Raw genomic sequence first — 21,166 nt, 5'->3', positions numbered from 1 at the left:
CATATCTTTGGGGTTCTAGTGGAGAGCAATTAATTTGTCTTGCAAAAAAATATTTGAAGAATGACTTTTTATTCTTTCCAGTCTTAACAATATCAGTGCTTCTTGGCTTGAAAACTGAGCGGGCATAATGATAAAAAGCTCTTTTTTCCTGCCTCATTAGTAAGTTAAAATATGAAAATCATTCCATAAACTTCTATCGATTCCGGATAGTTCTGCTATCCTAAAACGAATCTTAAAAGAGTCAAATTAAGTTAGATATTTTGATATTGCTTTGTATTCTTTACTAGAATTCATGTCCACATACACAACAGTCTGGCCTCTGTGGGCTCAATACCCAAGGGGCTTCTCCAATGATTTCTATGATTTCCCCCCATAACATGTTCGGAAAGGCAGGTCTTATTTATTAAAACCTTGCAGTCAGTGTATGAACACCTATGTTCAGGTCTTCACTGCCGTGAGAGACATTCATTTTAGTTTATGTAGTTGTTCTATCATCGAGGAAGATTCTGAACTTTTTGAAAATTGGCCTTTATCGGCCCTAAACCTCTAACATTCCACTGTATCTTAATGAAACGGAGGTTCTGTTCTTTCTGTCCAGAGCTTCTGATAAGTGTTTGCAGACTATGTAAACTTCTGAATAATAACTTTCAGTCTTAAACATCTCAGTATCATTTTGTGCAGTATTATTCTGCTCTGCAAGATAATGTGTTATCAATACTTCATAAGATAACGGTGGCCAGAGAATGGATGAAATTCATAGTTGCTTTCAAACTGCTCCCTTTCTGAGGGTGTGGGTCACAGATCACGCAGCTGTCAGCCAATAGATAATCTTGATGACTAAAATGAAGCCAACAGAGGAGAAGGTGCCTTACGTCTAGAACACTCAGGAAGGTCTTAGCAACTCAAAGCCAAAACATTAGGGAGCGAGAAGATTCTAGATTTATTTGTTTACAGCAAAAAAAAAAAAAAAAAAGGTGCATCTTTATCTGAGGAATTCTCCTCATCACCTCAGCAAGTGAAAACTTAACTTCTTCTGTTTTCAAAAATGGTGTGATTGTTTCATCTGTGTGACCTGTTCCTGGAGGTAAAATGAGGAAGGAACATGCGATTTGGCCTCTCTTCCCAGTAGAGGAGGGAGGCCCATAGAAGTCACTGAACCAGGTGGATGTCTCCAAGGAGAGCCCTTTTGTGACTAAGATGAATTCAGAAGTGCGCTGTGACTAGCTGACTTTTGCCACATCCAGGCTTAGGCCACCAAGCGGCCAGGGTCAGCAAATTCCACTACCTGAAAGCAAAGGCAGCAGGAAAGGGGAGCTGGGGCCAGGGAAAAAGCAGTTGAAGCACAGTAGGAAAGCAGGGGGTCTCCTCTCCCCCCCTTCCCCCTTCTCCTTTTCCCTCTCCCTCTCCCTCCCCCTCTGTCTCTGCCTCTCTCTCTCTCTCTCTCTCTCTCTCTCTCTCTCTCTCAGAAGAGTGGCTCTAAAGGGAAGGACGGGAGGAAAGGGAAGGGTGGTCATTGAACTACTTTTAGAGCAAGCCTGCAGATAAGAGTTGTGGTGTCCAAACAGAGCTGTGTCTGTGACAACCAGATTGTTCCAAGCATGGATCATCCTGCTCGTGCAAACTTGCTGCTGCACTGTTTGTTTACATGCTGTTTGGGTGGCAAAAACAGGGAAAGTCTGGGTGAAATCCACTGCAGGAAGACCCAGCCATATGCCTTGTCATCGAAACCCCAATTATTTAAACATTCTGAAGGTTAAGACATCCATCTGTGCGTTACTCTTTCTCTTACTTCTGGATCATGACGTTATTCTCTCTAGTTCATTGACCTTGATCGCAACCGACCTCAATCTAAAGCCTTGGAACACCTTTCTCAAGCGAGACTTGATACCAGTTTGGTCTATCAGGTGTCAAGCGTGTGCCCACCACACCCACGGTCACTCCTGTCCTACAGGAGGAAATTTGGACCTGGCCAACCACGAATGTGACTCAGTCGTTCCGGCCCAAAATGGGGTGGAAACAATTTTCTATAGATGCTTGCTGATTAGTAGATATATAAAAAAACAACAACAACAACAAAAAAAAAAAAACAAAAAAAAAACAAAAAAACAGTATCAGTCAGTGAAAAAAAAAAAAAAAGATCATATCCTGCTTTTAAGCACTGAGGTTGAATAATTGTCCTGGAGATAAGTCTCTCTCGTGGATTTTAGGTGTTTGGCAGATGATCTAAATTTATTAAGTAGGCCTAAAATTTCTCTGTTCCCATTCAGGCATCCTTTGAGGGGTTTACCAATACGTGAGAACAAAGCAATCTTTGATTAAATTATTAATCGTGCAACGCGTGAAAAGCCTATCAGACCCCTCCTAAGTAACTTGTTACAACATTTAAAAGTATTCTCCAGTCTGACGTATGCAAAGCAGCATCTCGCCCCTGCGTATGAGTTTCAGCCAGCCTGGACCTTTGTACCTATCGTAGGCTGGTGAGCAATCCAAACCTATAAATTCGTAGCCATTCAAAGTGCAAACATTTTTAAGTTTAAAACTCTGCGCAGAGTCCTTTTACAAAAGAGTCCACTTCTTCATGTACCTTTAAAAACATTTACCCACTTTATTCTTTTGTGTCTTTGAAGAGAAAAAAAATTAATAAAGTTGTAGGATCCTTTTGAATTTAGAAAATGTTGGCAATGTGGGAAAGAAAGACATTCAGCATTTCAAAGTTCTGGTGGGGAAGAAAAAAAAAGATTCTGAATAAAACAATTTTATGTGATTTTGCAGGTGGTTTGAGCTATCATTTTATATGTACGTTTGTACCACTGCTCATTGGAATGTTCATATAATACTGACCTAATTATGCATAGAAAAAGATAAGCCATTTACTTGATTCATTTCTTCTTTTTAAATCAAGAAAGGAACAAAAAGGCTCCTATTTTCTGAAAGAAATTGTTCGCTTTTATTGCAGAAAAGTAGCAGCTTGTGCAGAGCTAGAACTGTAACAATTTTATATTCCAAAGGTTTTGTGTGTATTCGGTTAGTTACAGTAATTATACCCAATAACTGACAGCCAAAATCACGTAGGAGAAAGCAGAGGCTGTTTTCTCACACAGGCCCTGCTGCAGAACATCTGCTGAGAGATTTGCATATTAATTAACCCATATTAACTCTAATTATTCTGGGAAATTATCAAATAAATTGAATTTTCTAATTTTAACCTTTCTTTTACTTGACGCGTGTCGAGGCTGAGAGGACGCACCAGGCCGTCTCACCTGGGCAATGAGCAAAAGATCTTTTCTCCCCCTTTTGCTCCTTTAGACCTGGGGCAGCCTGGGGAGCTTTTGTGTGCCTTGTGCTTTTTTGGCTTCTGTGCTTGGTAGGGTCTCCGTGCATTTGTTGAGAGAGGGAACATGTGTGCCTGTGAGCACAGATGGTGGATTTATACAGGGGTGAGGAAAGGTGGTACCTCAGAACAGTTGAGCAAACCTTAAGTTTTTTTTTTTTTTTTCTTCCTCCCAGCCTGTTGTTTAGGCCTGAGCAAATAAATGGGAGTTTAATTCAATTAGAGCCTGGCTTTAGTCAGTGCCTCATGACAGAAATTATTCAATATTTTTCCCCTCACATTGTTTGGTTTACACATCACTGACTCCCTTCCTTTTGTACTCTGTTTAGAGTGGCCATAATGTGTTGAGCTTTTGTGTCTGCCGTGTCACTGTCCCTTTCACCGTTGTCTGGTTTTGTCAATTGTGAGGTGCAATGACGCTATTTGGAAAACAGGCTCCTCATAGTAAGGGTGTTGCTGTGTTAGGAGGGGAGGCTGCAGTTTTAAAGACCCCACGGAGTAAACCGTCGCACTGGGCCAACTGCGCTGAATGTCCTGCTAATCCTGAGGAGAAATCCTCTGGGTTGAGAAATGAAGGTTAGATGGCTTTCCCAGGTATCAGAGGCCTCCTGCAGACGAAGGTGTCCAGGGTGGATGGACTGGGCCCTGTGACCCCCCGCCGCCCCCACCCTTCTAGGCGCTTCTGTGGAGTCAGAGGTGGTGCGCGTGGGCAAGTTTGTCACGACCACTGCTTTAGGACGTGGTCATCAGAAGAAAACAACTGGTGAAACGCAGTAGCTGTTCCAAAGGCCTTCTGTGGAGCCACACGTCTCTTAAAACCCTGTGACTCTTCATCTCCCCTTCGTCCCCACCCGCTAACGTCTAGAAGGTGATCCGCACCCTTTGAGGCCTTCAAGAGGATGGCTTCCTTCCGAAGGAGCCCTTCTCCACGGTTCCTTCAGCTGATGGGCTAGACACATGGCAGCACCTCCACGTGACCTTCCTGAGACCTGAGGGTTATTATTGACCACTAGAAACTGCAGAAACCGTCAAAGTCCCCAAACTGGTCTGTTGGACGGACAACTGCTTGAAGTTTGTACAGATAGGCTAGGACTGCAGTCCCCTTTTCCGTGGGAGCCTGGAAAGTCTTTTGCAGGAAAAATCTTTAAGAGACGAGCTTTTTTGCTTAAGAAGGAGGAATGGGTTCCTGTTTAAGGTTTTGGGAGGAAGGAGGTTTAATTTTGTCGGACTTCGGTTAGTATCTACATCTTAGACAAACGTACAGTTGCAGACAAGGTTTAGGGGTGGGGCAACTATAAAACAATCAGAGAAAATTGTTACAGTTTGTCTACTTCATGTTTATTTTTTACAAAACATTCCAACGTACCCTGGCAGTTACTGACTTTACACCTTTTATGGGCTTTGAAAGTTGTGTAACCTTTTCAGAGGAAGGTGATAGACACAATATCTATTTACACAAGGACACATTTCCCCTTTCTTTATATTCAGTTTATTCAAGGTTTTATTTCCAAGGTCTTATTACTATAAAACTTAAAGCTAGACAAGGTCTGCCCTCGTGTCAGATAAAAAAATTCCAAAACAATTTTGATGGCTCAGAAGCTTATTATTTCATACTTCTGGGTCCTAAATAAATTACAGTTATTTTCACATTCCTCTTGAATATCCTTCAGGCATGATAATAAGCATATTTTTTTTCTCTATAGTTTCTTAATACTTTCTTTCTGAGGGTGGGTATAAAGCAACTTGCTGAATGATCATGGATTCCAATAATTAGAGAGCCCCCCCCCCAAATCTTTTCTCTTCTTGTGACATATTGTTGGGAGACACACATTCACTTGATGCATTTAATAAAGCATTGTGGAATTGTTGGCAAATAGATGTACAATGCAAATAAAAATATTTGTGTACAGCAGTTGTTTGGGGGCATTTCCTCAATTTGCCATCACACTGGGCTTGCTGAGGAGGGTGTTGTTACACTTTTTTTTTTTCTTTTTAGCCATCAAAGGTAATTATTCCCTCGTGCTCTGGAGTACAATTTGGCTAAATACTATATCCTTAGAGTGTAAGCATATTACAGATGTAGACAGAATGAAGCTGAGAAAATTTCTAAGGGGTCGAAACTACAACTACAAAAACTCAATGAAAGGAGAGGCAAGGGGCATGTGTATTTGAACATCAGTCCAATGACTAGTTTCCTCTGGTAGGAGTCAAGTAAGGTAATCCAAACCATTCTGAGTTCTCGATATAGAGGAAAACCCTAATATGTTTTCCTTTGTAAAACAATAAATAGCCATTAAGTCTTTGGGTAAGCATACATTTCACTTAGAACATTGTGACCTAGGATAATGTGTCTTCTTGAGAGATAACAGAATTAAAAAAAAAGAAAGGAAGAAAGAAAGAAAGAAAGAAAGAAAGAAAGAAAGAAAGAAAGAAAGAAAGAAAAATGAATTTACTGTTGTAAATTCTCTGACCAATATCTGTTTTTATGATAGTTTGGGGAAGGGAGGATCCTTACTTTTATTTTCTTTTATTTTTATTTGCCATTATTTTTATATTTCCTATATTAAGGGAGAGGTTTCAAGGGGAAAAGGACATAACTAAGATGTTATTACCTGCATGTGGGAGCTTATCCAGAGCCCCAGCAAATTTATGGAAATTTTAACCTTTTTTTAATCACTACCACACTGCAATGGGAAAGCTCCTCCAGGTACAGGGAAGCTGCTAGCATTTCTAGAGGGGATGAGTGGCTGCCATCTTCCCAAGATGTTCCCATAATAGGAAGTTGAAAGAGTGTCAGAACTAGCCGCTCCACATTGGAACCATGGGATTGCAGAAATTCTTCTCTCATTTCACTTAATATGCATATTTTTTACATAGCTAATCTGAAATGGAAACATTTTTATCCCTACATTCAAAACTGCTTTTGTTTTATCAGCTGACATTTTACAACTCATTAATTTATAATGCGGGTTTAATGCCTTTGAATGTTCCTGGGATAAAAAATTAAAGTGACCAAGCTAGTTTGTATAAAGGCTGACTATGGTATGTTCATAGCTGTTCTTTTATAACAGTGTTTTGTGCTGGAGAGCACGTTCCATGGGGATATTTCAAACTAGCATGATTCCTTCTTTCTAGCATTAATTAATCTTGCCTCCCCAAGTGATAAAGTTATTCCCATTTTTAAATCAGGAAATTAAGGCTCATGCATTTCAGTGACACATATTCAAATTCAGAAGAAAATTTCTGTTTGAGCTTGCTTTGTTTTGCTGTATCTGTCATGAGACCCCACCCCTATCATCAAATGAGGAATTGACCCTTGAATTTAGTCCTGTGATCTTTAGTCACCCAAGTGCCGAGGTAACAGGTTAACCGTGATCAAGAAGGGGTGTTGCTAAGTCTTCCCTGGAAAAACCACGACACTGGATAAAAATTCTGGAAGAATTGGTGCATCCTGTCTTTAGCAGCTAGAAATCGAACTTTGGGGGGGGGGGAGGAAGGGGATGAATAAGGGCTAGGGTTCAGGTGAAGAGTCTTACTTAGAGTTTCCACAAACACTTACCACACATCAAGGCATTTCAAGGAAGCAACTAGGCCATTAATGCATTGGCTCAAATATAAATGATCCCCAAGCGTCTAAGTGATTCAGGAAACCAAATGACTCCTAAAATTCCAAAGGACTTATTTGAAACTTTTAAGCCCTATAATCAGAAGAGACATTTTAAAAATAAGGTTACATGTCTATATCAAGTATTAGCTGAAGGGTTAAGCATGCTGTTTCCCATCACGGAGCTGCTACTGGAGGACACTTTCACAAAAGCGATTTTTAAATGAAGGCCCAACACCAAAATTGTGACTGTTACGTACTCAGATCTTCTCTTTTCACCTATACCTACCACACGTTGTAGTAGTAGACAAAGAAGACACTGGAGCAATGGTCCCATCTTTTTTATTTTATTTTATTGTTCTTAAAGATTTATTTATTTATTTGAGAGAGAGAATGAGCATGAGTGGAGGGAGGGAGATGGGCATAGAGAGAGGGAGAGAGAATCTCAAGCAGACTCTGGACCCACACTGGGGTCAGATCCCACGACCTTGAGATCATGACCTGAGCCAAAATCAAGGGTCAGGTGTCTAACCCAATGAGCCATCTAGGCGTGTGTATTTATTTATATTTATTTATTTATTTATTTATTTATTTATTTTTAAAAAGATTTATCCATTTATTTGAGAGAGAGAGAGAGAGAGAGAGCGCTGGAGAGAGAAACACATTCTCCACTGAACACAGAGCCGACATGGGGCTTTATCTCACGGCACCAGGATCACAACCTGAGCTGAAAGCAAGACTTGGACTCTTAGCTGACTGAGCCACCCAGGCACCCCTCTGGTTCCATCTTTATTATTATTTCAGTGGGTATCAGTGTTTTACACTTCACAAAGTTGTCATCGCACGTACAAGTTCGTGGACTCCCTGTGGCAACCTCAAAGACAGGAAAACTATCATCATTATTTTTACCCATTTGTACCAAGTTTCCTTGTATGAAAGGCCAAGGCCACACAGCTGGTTACACGTTGGGACTGGGATGAGAAGACAGGTCTTCAAGCTCATAATTCTGGGAACTGCCTCTTTAGTTCTATTGTTTACAAACTATTGTGGGAAGAAGCATGGGTGTATTGTTAGATTCTAGTAATTGATCAAATTGGTAGGCTTCTATAACTCAAATTAAGGGGATCCCTGAAAGTAACAATCATGAAAACAATTCAAAATTAAGCAACCATCTCTATTTTGCATTGTGAAAATCCCCAAAAGTCCCAGGGATTTTCATTTCCTTACTCTGATCCTGTGGGGTTTACATGTAGACTGCATCCTTCATGGGGAATTTGTCACACCATGTATATATTTTACGTGGGTGCCGTACGCTTGGAGACGTGCTTCCTGGCACCGGCGTTGCCACCATCTGGCTGCAGGACCTTAGACAAGTCACTGGACCTCGCTGTGCCTGTATCGCTTCCTTGGCACATGTGGAGGGTGGATGCCAAGTGGTCTAGCACTAGAGCTTTATAATTCCATTCCTCCAAATAGATAGCAAGCTTCCTGAGGTGAGAACAGTACACCCGTGTGTCCTCTGGACTTACCACACTGTAGGTTTAATTAGTGCTTGATGATCGCATTGAACGATTTATTGGCCCTCTTAGCTTGAATGGAGTTCTAGAAAATCATTATTGACCGCCTGATTAACAACCAAGTGTCTATAATCTGCATATGCAATTTTCCTTTACATCAAGAAAACTTCTGCTTCTGGTGAAGATGGAGTATCCCCCCCCCCCTTAACATCAGTTCCTTTTCATGTTAATACATTAGCAACTGATCGCTTGTTTGTACTCTAACTGACAGAAAAATGTAGAGAAAGCACATAAGTATGAAAAGGGGTTAGTTAGGTAACATCGTATAGGGCATCTTCAAAACAACAGTTCTGGTATTTCAAATGTCAAGCTAATTATCAGCAATGTTTAAATGCTATGATAGGCCATTTTTGCAAATGCTGAAATTTTCCGGCAGGTATGGACATTATAAAAATGTCACGTTTTGCTGCTATTCCGTTACATGTCACCAGAATAGAAAAATCGGGGGGGGGGGGGAGGGGAGAAAAGTTATATCAATAGACAATAAAGAGAAACCATTATTTGTTTTGCATATGATTGTAAAATTAATTGGTATAGTGATACAATTTAGAGTATTGTTTACTTAGGAGGAAGAATAGAGAGGATTTAATATAAAGCAATCTGCTGAAGTGAAAATAATGCTTATTATAGATAAACTATGAAGTCTTTTAAATATAGGTTTTTAGTAATGCATATTCAGATATATCTTTCCAGGCCCATTTGCTATAAAGCAAATTTAAGTATCAGCTTTATACCCTTTGGTAACCCCATATTACACATACAGTTTTAGAGAAAATGAAACTTTAATATGATTCCACATAAAATGGTGAGCCATGCCAATAATTCATATGCACTTCATATGCAAATAGTTTTATCTTATCCATCAATTATCATGTAAACATGGTATCACATGGCAAATTTCCCTGTAATACAGTACAGTACCTGTATATAATTATGGGTGCATTTTGCCAATGCAACTGTTACACAGAATTGTAATTAATTCCTCTGAAGATTACTGGGAGAGTTTTGGATACTGATGCTGTTTTTGGACATTTATTACTGCTCTTTAGTTGGCTTTTTGCTGTGCCTCAGAGACAGATGTAAAATTAGTGTCTATTTTGAGCCAGCAAACAGTACATCTTTCCTCTTGTTTATTGAATTGCAGAAAGGAATTCTTTGGGCTCCCACTTCTTTGTGGTTTTGAAGTAACTGTCTGTTTTTCTGCCAGCCATGGAGCTCCAATACATGTATAAAATTTTGCTGAGACTCATGCAAGGGGCGACTTATTTGACCTAATGTAAGGACGGAATAGAACTTTGCCACGTTATGTAGGCGGTTCAGCACTTTTGAATGCTGGATAAAAAATATGTATCACAAGTTCAAAAATAGACATGAGACTAATATACTCTTCCCAATGACCCTCATTTAAAACCAGTATACATTAGTTATTATACAAAATCGAATCTCTTCTTTGCAGAGACAAAGCTATGTCATTAAGATCTCTCAATGCCAGTGGTGATGATGGTGGGCAAAGGATGAAAATGGGAACAAATGGGAAAATGAGCTTATTTTATTTCACAATGTAAATGGGGGTAGATCCACCCCCTATTGGCCATTCTATAGTCAGATTATTTCGTGGTGAAATTTTCCCCAATAATTGCACCAGGCAAATCCACTGACTGGACTTGAGAGAAAAACGTAAAGGCAAATCCTGCGGATTTAGAAATGGGGAGGACTAGGTGAGAAACAGGAAGTGCGACGACCATATTAATGGATTTGATTCTGATTGTCAGCAGGTCAGCCAAAAAAGGACAGGATGAGAGGATCTACTCCGAATTCAGATACACAAACTAACTTTGTTATGAATTGTTTCACCTGGATTAAAAAAAAGGGGGGGGGTAAAGTGGGGGTTTGGATACCAACACAATGGCTATGGGAATGGATATCCTAGTTAAAACAGCTCTGGAAAAGATGGCATACTGCTTCTGTAAGTGAACTTGACAGCAGTTATTTATTTAGTTTAAAAGTATTTACTACTATTTGTGAGCGAGAACCCTAAAGGTTGTGAAGTATTGTTGGCCTGTGAAGGTGATGGATGCTGTACTCCTGACCCTATATGGTGAGACATGACTTCATTGCTTGTTTAGATTGTTCTGATATTTGGGACTCCTCAAGGGCTGTTCATAAATCATTTATCTCTCTCTCTCTCTCTCTCTCTTTTTTTTTTCACAAGAAAATATTTCAATTGTATTGCTGCAGGAACACTCACGTGTCACACGGGATATTGTGGTCCATGCAGAAAAAGACCTTAAAAGGCATGGGTTTTTTTCCAGGATAAAGGCCTTTTAATGCCTGTCCAGCCTTAGATAATTTTATTCACTCCTTCTGGACCTTTCTTTATTCCTCCTGTGCCCAGAGATCAGTTTTTAGGAGGTGGGTTGAAAGCTTCCCAGGCCTTAGGAGCTTTTGTTGTAGCACCCCCCCCCACTCTCACCGCCCCCCACCCCCGCCCCCGAACTCAGCGTTCAGAAAATTTGTAAAGAATCTTCTGCTTGTTGCTAAGAAATGGTTAAATCTCAGTCACCAGGAAAAAAAAAAAAAAGCAGCACATTATTGATTGTACTAAGGTATATCTGGACCACACAGCTAGACCAGAGATGTTAGAATATCTCTCTTTTTGTAGATCTGAGGGCATTACCCAGCCTGAACTTGCCTAAGCCCTTGTGGTCACACCTCTTGAAAAGGTTTTGTTTCCCCCGTCAATTGGTATTCAAACCAGGTCAGCAGATTCTGTTTGCCCGGCTCCGCTGCCGTTTTCATTTTAATTTGCACCTGTTGTGCAGTTGTTCCGAAGGCAAGTGCAGACCCGCGGATTATACAAAGATCATATTATGAGCAGATATGCACGGTGTAATCTTTTTGTCCCCAGCCTCACATGACAAAAAAAATCTCTCTCTTTTTGTTCCTTTTTTACTCCCTGGGAACCTGTCAAAGCAAACAGATATGACTGACTAAAATTTGTAACTAGACATGTTTCCAGAATTCTCCAAAAGCATTATGAACCTGACACACAATCCTTTTCATTTTTTTCCTCCTTTTCTGCCACTTTTGTATAATCCGATAGCTGGCAAGAGCCACTTGAGATAGCTCAGTTGATAACTTAGCGGAGGATTGCTTTATTAGGCGCAGAGAAATCAAAATGAACCTGAAAATTGTTTGCGCTTTTTCTTTTTTTTCCACGGGCTTTTTTTCTTCCCCCTTTCTCTCTCTCCCTCTTGTTCCCATGATGTCATGGTTCTAACTTGTTTTTTTGTGTGTGTTTCTGGAGAGTTGGGTTAACAGTTCTTGGCAATCCTGTGTGTGCGTAACGGCTGGTGTGTTTCTCTAGCTGAGCTAATGCCCCGTGTTTATTACTCTAATCTTTCTTGTCTGGTGGTAAAGTGGACAATTTATGTACTAGCATGTAGGCCGAGAGCCTGTGAGGGCTGACTAATTCAGAAACAGCCACCTTCAATTGAGTTCACAGACCTTATTTACAGGCTGTCTATTTTAAGAAAAGCTACTGAGCATTGCTGGGACTCAGGACTGCAAAAGCAGCCCGCCGGTTCTTGTGAGTTAGTTGAACATTTGTGTTGGTCTTGCCTGTGTCACTTTGAAATCTTCTGTAATTATGGCACTATGAAGATATCTCAATAGTGGTATTAATGGCCCAGAAGATATGGCTTTTCCTCATTTTCTGCTTAAAAGATTGGGATATAAATGGCCTTAGCACATGACGGTTGACGTAGACGCAACAGTGAACATTTCAGATTGAGCAGGTTTGTGTATGTGTTTGTGTATTGAGTCAATAGATGGACATGTTGTGTGTGCGCACGCGCGCGCGTGTGTGTGTGTGAGTGTGAGTGTGTGCCTGTGGCTTCTAGGAATAAAACCACAGCTAATATAGTGAAGTCATGTCGTATTTATAGTACAACATTTTACAGCACACACTCCATGTCGCTAAGCTAATAAAATTGTCCACTGCAGGTCTGTTTAATAAGTTTTTGGGGAGTATCAGAAGTACATATTGCCATGTGTCTCTTTGCACATGCAGTGTAGATGTATTTCTGAGTATGTGTGCTGGTGTTGCTTTTTAAAATTTCCCATCTTTTTGGTAAAGAAGACGCCTTAACATCAGAAAGGGTACGTGGCGATAATTGAGTAAGAACAAAAATGCTCAAACATGAAAGATATTAATTATATTTTCCTGACATGGTTGAGTAATTAAGTGATGAAAATATTAATTATTTTCCATTTAACTAAACAATGAGGGGTGACTGATATTTTTTCAACAAAGTGCTTAGAGAGTGTGTGTTCTGTGCTTCCTCTTCAGTGGTGAACTATGACAATGTAGTGGACACGGGTTCAGAAACAGATGAGGAGGACAAGCTTCAAATTGCTGAGGAGGACGGGATTGCTAACCCCCTGGACCAGGAGAGGAGTCCAGCTAGCGTGCCCAACCATGAGTCCTCCCCACACGTGAGCCAAGCTCTGTTGCCAAGAGAAGAAGAGGAAGATGACATGAGGGAGGGTGGAGTGGAGCACACCTGGCACGGCAACGACATTCTGCAAGCCTCTGTAGACGGTCCAGGTAAGTGTCTACAACTGCTTGGCCCCCTCCCGGGCCATCTTCAGCTATTCCTTCCTGCCTAGGGGAACGTCCACGACCGAATAATTAAACATATTTCTTTGCAGAAGAGGGCCACCAAAGAAGTGATGGTCGTAGGGAGAGATGGTGTTTCAGTGGGTGCAGGTTGAACGTGAACTAGGGTCGAGCTCCAGGCTTTCAGGGAGAAAATGGAAGCAGTGGGGGGAGACTCACAAGTAACCTGTATATGAAAGTCTTGTGTGGAAGTCCTATAACAATGCAGACCAAGTGACTGCCCACTGCATGTAGTTTCAGTGTCTGTCTGACACCTTCTATTGTAATTCAACCATCTAATCATTCCCCTTTGTTAAGTGTGAATGTGATTTCACACTTTCACCTGGTCAGGTAGCTTCCTTACTATTTAACAGTTAAGTACTTGATAATGATTCGTGCTGTTTGGTGGGACTCTCTGGGGAGGTAAAACGGATCCAGGGCCAACTATCATAAAAATAAGGTAAATTATGTTCAGACCAAAACTTCAGATGCCACTCTGCATATGGAAATGCCTTGGTCTAAAATTCACTGAGGACGGAACGTCACTGAGGTATGAAATGATTAACCAAATCGAAGAGAATGAATCAGATTCCCATAGACTCCCTGTGCTCCTCTATACTTGGTGAGGTGGCTGGCCAAAAAAAAAAAAAAAAAAAAAAAAAAGAAATGTTATTGACTCTTCCAGTTCAAACCATAGTGTCTCCTTAAATCTCTAGTCCCAAGACCCAATGAGAGCTGTCATGATTTATCCCACTTTGGGTTTTTTTTTTTCCTCTGACGATATAAATAACAATAGCATTTTTATAAATAGGTGAAGTGGGTGGGAAGGGAAATAAGTAAGCGCAAGAGTCTACCTATATGCCATTGTGATGTCGCAGACTGTAAAGCATCGAACCTAGGCAGGGTAATTGTTCGGTATACTGGAAGGAGGATAATAAAAGCACTTCCACTCCTAAAGAAAATTAAATGTGAAAAAAAAAAGAGAGAAAAAAGACCCATGGCAGTTTGAGTGTAGTGTATTTGTTTCTCGTTTTCCTAAATTACTGTGCCAAGTTTTGTATTCTTTCTGTTTCCAATTTTGCTTTCGGTGGAGGTTTCTCGGATCTCAGCAATCCCACACATAAACATTTATCGTTATATCCATTAAGACTTAAGGTTTTAGATTTTCAACTATGAGGGAGAACTCAGCCAAAGATGCTTGAAAGATAAATACGTTTAATTAGGGGCAGAGGATGATCATTAAAGGAAGTCTGACTGCTGCAGAAGTCATTAACAATCTTAAATGAAATTTTTATTTTTATGATAGCCATTTACATGTATAATAAGAGCCAATGATTCTTGGGAGCAGTGTGACAGAAACAGAGTGTGGCGAGAACTCATGTAAGACATACTATTTAAATGAGCTGGTGTTAGCTATTCATATTTGTTAATGAACTAGATATGCAGGGCTATAAGAATGAATGTTCTGATGCTTTAAATTTTAATATCTAGAAATCAAGGGTAAGGACCAATTACTAGAATTTCCACCCTTAAAGGAATAATTAATAACGATATAACAAATGTACGGCTCCAAACTTCTAAAAAAAAAAAGTTTAATTTTAAAAACTTAAGATCAATAATTGAAAAACAGCCAAAACAGTAATGTCGAGCTGTAGTAGTTTGTGATCATGGCAGCTTTTTGTGCTGGTCATGGATCATAATTCTAAATGTTTTAATATACAATAATCCATATGAGTGCATTACAGACCCTGTTATCACCTGTAGTTAATGGTGCCTGTGATACAAATGAACAGGCTGTTCTTTGCTCTTACCTTTATGGTAAATAAACTAGCATTCTGGAGTCACAATAATTAAATAAAATGTAAATCCCTAATCTCATTTGGCTACTTGGACCAAGAAAGTTACCCGGCTATTACCTGTCTAGTTCTAATGATTAGTAATGATTTATTGTTCTTTTTTTTATTGTTCCAAAAGTGCTCTGATGTGGTGCCTTGATGTCTAATGAAAAGAAATTGGTCTTAAAAAGCTACTCATTGTTTATCCTGACTCTTAGATAACACATTTTTCTTCTGATAAAATATTTTTCTTATTTATTGTTCAAAACACACACTATAGACAATAATTCTAATTCTGGTGCTGTTTTATTTAGTAGTGTTTTATCCCTGGTGCCTGGCTGTCTACCATCATACCTCAGCACATAGCTTGACTCTGAGATAAGCCCCCTCTCCTTTGCTCTTTCTCGCATGCTTTCTGTAGTTTGTCTGCAGGATGCAGGTTTTCAACTGAAGAGCGCAGTGGAGCTCTTACTGTGCCTTTCCGGTTCCAGCACAATCAAAGTTTTGTGTTTAGAATTGTCCTTGACATTCTTTCGTCCCACAATGGGGTGGACACAGTGTGCTGGAAACCATGACATCATTATCATTGACACAGACTTAAATAAATCACCTGCATCTTGGCCTCTTTCTGCTTATTCAAGGATTCTTCATCTTAAGGAAGAAAGTGCTCTTTATTTTTACAAACCTTCATCCCAAGGGTGACTGGAAAATGCAAACTTTTACAAGTGTTTTAAAAACAAATATACTATGTGGTTTTAGACACTGTATGCTGAGTCAGAGGTGTCTTGGAAAATGTTTAAGGTTAGGCGAGAAGCAAAACGACAGCCAGGATTGCCTTTAATTCAGGGGAGATGTTCTTAACCTGCATATTATCATGTCTTTCTGGAAATGGATTCGCAGGGAAACTTAATTAAATAGGCATATACACATGGTATTTCACACACATACCTGAACGGGATTAGTGTTTCATTTTATTAAATTGAGCCTAATATTCAAAGAAAGGAAAGGTCGGCACTCAGTAAATGGAAGCAAAGTACACTCTAGGTAAAAGTGATACCATTTCAGTTGCATAATCTTTGGTAAAAGAGGGTTATAGCTCAAGTATTACTACAGAGTGTGAGGCACACCAAGTGCCACCTATACATTTGTATGCCTGGCATTTAATAATTTGGGAAGCAACCACCTACTGTAACTTCTCTTTACTTTTTCATAAGAAAATGGCAATGAGGAAGGAAGTGCAGCAGAAATCTTAAACATTACCACTATTATGCAAAAAAAAAAATTGCTGTTAACTGTTTTCCCCTCAGTGACTTGATCTCTCAGATGGAAAACTTATGATTCTTCTGACTCTTGGCTACCAGAAATCACATGAGATGAGTGAGGAAGAAAGACACAAAAGCTATATTTATAGCCAGTACTGAACTTCTCAGAAATACCTTAATTTAATTCCTCCCAGAGACTGATAAAAAATATCAGATGAGGGAGCTTTTCAACCAATCGATTATTACAATTGACAATACAATATTGCCATATATTGAACTTCTAAATGTTTTATGCAAAACGGCCCCGTGAAAATATTCCTTAAGTAAGAGAGAAGTCCAGGGCCAGAAACAGACTTGTAGTGGTTGTGCAGTTTAAACAAATACCACTCAAATCATCTGACTGTTATGGGTAGTAGCATTAAATTAGCGTCTATTTATATCGGGGCATTTTACCTTAAAAGGCCCATGCTTTTTTAGTTCTGATAATATACACAGATAGGCGGCAGGCTACTACTTGTAAATCATATATTTTAATTTTGCTGTAACATTTGCTAGAACCTGCTTTTCTCCCAGATAATTATGACTAGAATGCGATAAGCAAAGGATGGTCAGGATAAATTTGGGAATTTACAGAGTCCTATTTATATAAAGTTTCTCTCGTTTTAAGTAAAATGATGATCAGAGAGATGTTTATCCTGGATTGTGTTTGGTTCTCATTAGTTTTGTTATTGTAAAAATACAATTTTGTAAAAAGCCTGTGTTTAGTTGACTTGCCTGGAGCATTTTTACCTGTCGGCTGCCCTTCTCTGCCCTCTCACACACTCTATAATGTGGGAGGCAGAAAATTTAAGATCTCTCCTGTTTTTCAAACTCTCCTTAATTTAAAATATGGCAATTTTTGGAAAAGAGCCTTTTATCACCTATGAATCTTCAACCCCAGTGTTACATATTTCCATCTTTGTTGCCACCTTGAGCTCTCGTTACGTCTATGTGTCTTTCTTCAGAAAATGACTACAATTACACTTATGCTGGAGCATAAATGATAAGGAGGAGAGAGATTTACGGAGCGGTAGGGACAGGCCTAAGGAAGGTATGTTTTAGAAGTTTATATAAAACAGTGAAACAGGTGTTTTTTTGTTTTTGTTTTTGTTGTTGTTGTTGTTTTCAAATACCTCCGGGATCCTTGTTTTATAAACTGAGCCTTCAAGTTTTTATATATAGAGTTAGGTTTAAAAAAAAAATATATGCCTGCATAGACTAGCTCCATCGTAGCTACTCCAAGGGGGAAAAAGCGTGAAAATCTGACTGGCCACTAATCATCCAGAGTTACCCGAGGCACAGCAGCTAGCCTGCCTCTTCCTAAATACAAATACTTAGTTGCTTTTGACTCGTATTGAAAAAATAATATCTTTCCCCCTGTTTGTCACTAGAACTGCCACCAGAAGAAAAGCCCTCCGTTTGTCCCAAATAAGCACCTCTGTTTTTCACAGCTTGCAGTAATGCTTAAAGTAAATAAGTTCTTGTGTAGCTAGCACTATTGGATTCATTCAATTGCCTGAACAAAGCTATTGTTTAGCGGTTTACAACAAGCCTTTTCTCTGTTTCCTTTAAAAGAATCTTCCTTGTTCCTGTGGTTGGCATGCTTAGTATAGTAAGCCTTTCTACAGTTTTCAAATGCTAACGATAATTTTCCCCCACAGAAGAAATGAAGGAAGACTATGACACTATGGGGCCTGAAGCCACGATCCAGACCACAGTTAACAATGGTACAGGTAAGTGGTGTCTACTACATCGAGGTTGTACCTGCCCCATGTCCTGTGGCCCCGGGGGGTGAGGAAGAGAAACACAGGCCTAGGCACACGGGTCCCTCCAAGACTTAGCAATTGAGTCAGGCATTCCAAGTCTCCTGTTTTGGTCTCAGATCGGAGTTCCCTTAATTTCATTTTATTTTACTTTATTTATTTATTTTTTAGTTTTCTTCAGCAAGTGTACCTTTCATTCTTAAACCCCTGATTGGCCTGTGAAAGTTGAGAAAACCGAACTGGATGTAGACATTTTTTCAGAGCAGGGGTTGGGCAAATTTTTGGTAGTGATTTTTATTTTAAAAGACTGCATAAATAATCACAAAATTAGAATGTAATAAGCCTCTCCTGGCTACCACTTGATATTAGTCATTGAGAATTCAAATGATATGCTGTAATTTAGACTGTAAATGTTTTTTTCAGGAAGACAAACCAAATTTCCGTGAACATTCCTCACAAAAATTGAACACCTGAGCTCCTTTTTATTCTTTCTGCACTTTTAATTCTTGCTCCCTCCTCTAAATAATGTCTTCCAGGCAGAAGGTTTAGAGAGAAGAGACAATTTCACTTCTTTTTAATGAAGCTCAAAAAATTACAGTAGGAAAGCAGTAAGCAGTGTTATCTTCTACTCTGCTCCTGCTGTGGAGTGGGATTTCAGGACAGTGGTGGCATTCCATGTTCCTCCCCCAAAACTGCACGGCATCTTCCCTCAAAGTCCCGCATCACCAGTGCAAATGTACATTGACTCACTATGTTTATCTCTCTTTTCCTGGATAAGGCTAATTATTTTTGGTGTTACAAACAATCCTTCACACGGCCAGTACAGATGTTAACCTAGTGCCCCATATCAGGTTATCTCTCCAAACAAAACAAAACAAAACAAAACAAAACAAATTGCATAGCTATTTCCACGCAACTCACCAATGAGAAAAAAGTCACAGTGTTATGAAGTTTTAGAAATGTGAATAATTCAGATGATAGTCCAATCTCCCTTGTGTTGATACACATCATAATAAACTGCTCATGCTGTGCTTCTATTTAGAATGTTCTTATTAATAACTTACAAGGCACTAATTCACTTTGTTGGGTGTAAAATAAGAGAAATAATGAACAATTGTTGTAATTTTTCTTTCATTTGAAAATGTCAGTGTAGGGTACAAAGATGAAACTGCGCAATGTGGAATTAGGGAAAAGGTATAGAGTTAGGAAAGATTAATCCTACTTTTCAGGTATAGCTCTGGCAATCACTAGATCGTGACCTTGGGCATGTCAATTATTCTCTTTGGAACTTAGTTTCCCCACCTGAAAAATAAATAAATCACACTAATCGTTTCTTAAGACTATGTCCATGTTTAATAGTCTATGTTGTACCATATAACATAGAGACAAGACAAAATAATTACATGTAAAAGCATAATAATGAAGAAATAGCATAAATTAGATACTTTCTATAATGTCCCAACTCATGGGATCAGAAATGGCTTCGTGTTTTTTTTTAAGATAAATGTTACATTTCAACTTCAAGCATAAATAAATCATAATTCTTATTAACTTCATTAGGCATTCAGAGTGTCACAAAAGTAATTTATCCCACAACGTGACAATTTGCTAGTGGTTTATACACTTGAAGTCTAAAATGATATTAATAAAATTTATTTCTGTTCAAAAGATTCAAAAATCAATTCTGAATGTGCTTTCATGTGGCTTTAAGGTCTCTTTTTCTGATACTACTTACTATTGCTTATAGTTGTTCATGTGTAGTCAGTCAACAAATAAATAAGCTTTCACTGAGAGTCTTCTCTATACACCATTGGTGCACTTGTGGTGGAAGATGGGCCAGGAAATTTAAGACATGGTTATTATTTAGTTTGGGAGATGAGACTAACAAAGAACAATAAGAGAAATATGTGATAAATACGCAACAAATGGTAGGAACTGTAATTATTTCACATCCCCAAAGTGGGAGAGATGCTATGGGGTGAGTATTCAGAAAAAGCTTCATGACAGAGGTGAAACATAAGCTAAGTATATTTTCAATGGGTATAGAGAAGCAAGGAAGAATTTTCTAGCAGAGGAATGTGTGAGCCAACAAAGGAAATTGTGAAATCTATTCAGAGGATGGTGAGTAAAGGATTCGCCTGAATCAGAGGGTCCTAGGAGGGAATACATGGGAAATGAAGCTGGACATTTAAGTTGAAGCCAGCTGATGGAGGATGTAAAGCACCAGACCAAAGAGTTTGTGTCATGTTATACTACCATGATTTCTGTGGGGGAAAACCAGACTTTGAGAGACCAACTGGAAGTCATTGTAGTTACTCAGGTGTGAAGTGACAAAAAGCTTGTCCTAGGGTGGTGACAGTGATGAAATTAGCAACATGATTTCTTAACAACCAGTTGAATCTCTGGGTGATGGAATCAAAATGGCTTCAGGATTACACGTCTGCATGTTTAGAACCTGGCAGTACTTGCTATTTCTAGATAACAAGGCGGATCCAATTTTGAGAAGATCTTGAGCTAGCCTTTAGATACGTATTGTCATATAAAAGTTATATATGGATGTGACTATGAGAAGGTCCATTGGAAATGAGGAAATGAAACACAGGAAGTCAGGGCTGGAGACATAGATTTGAGACTGATGCAAATATATTCCGATAGTATTTAACATCATAGGACCATGGCATTAACCATTGAGAGTATATTTATTGAAACAAGTAAAAAGCTGAGGCCAGGGCTCCTGGTGGGTAGGGAGAAAAACCAAACTCATTGAAAGAGAAAAGATTAAGGTAGAAAAAAAAAATAAACAACTAGAAGGCAAAGAAAGAAAGTTTCAAAAAGTACAGAATGGTCAATTCAATCAAAAGATTCAGATAACTACAGTTGAAAGAATGCTGAACAAATACATTGGGCTTGGTAATTAGGAATTTCCGGTGACCCTCAGTTTATCACTCTGTCCTTTTAGAGAATAAATACATATTTTGGGATCCCTGGGTGGCACAGCGGTTTGGCGCCTGCCTTTGGCCCAGGGCGCGAGCCTGGAGACCCGGGATCGAATCCCACGTCGGGCTCCCGGTGCATGGAGCCTGCTTCTCCCTCTG

At 39.3% G+C, this 21,166-nt stretch overlaps 1 protein-coding gene across 4 annotated transcripts in view; it reads left to right on the top strand.

The window, feature by feature from the left end:
* The window catches only part of LOC129495440 (zinc finger E-box-binding homeobox 2), a 136,818-nt gene that overhangs the window by 77,619 nt on the left and 38,033 nt on the right, over window positions 1-21,166 (top strand). For all 4 annotated transcript variants that reach the window (XM_055302923.1, XM_055302924.1, XM_055302922.1 and 1 more), the window contains exons 3-4: window positions 12,864-13,121; window positions 17,970-18,041. In XM_055302923.1, coding sequence (XP_055158898.1) covers window positions 12,864-13,121; window positions 17,970-18,041 — 330 coding nt within the window. The remainder of the gene's footprint in view (window positions 1-12,863; window positions 13,122-17,969; window positions 18,042-21,166) is intronic.

Source organism: Nyctereutes procyonoides, unplaced genomic scaffold (genome assembly GCF_905146905.1).
Source record: "Nyctereutes procyonoides isolate TBG_1078 unplaced genomic scaffold, NYPRO_anot_genome, whole genome shotgun sequence".
NCBI classification, from domain to species: domain Eukaryota; kingdom Metazoa; phylum Chordata; class Mammalia; order Carnivora; family Canidae; genus Nyctereutes; species Nyctereutes procyonoides.
This window is presented reverse-complemented; position numbering and strand designations above follow the sequence as displayed.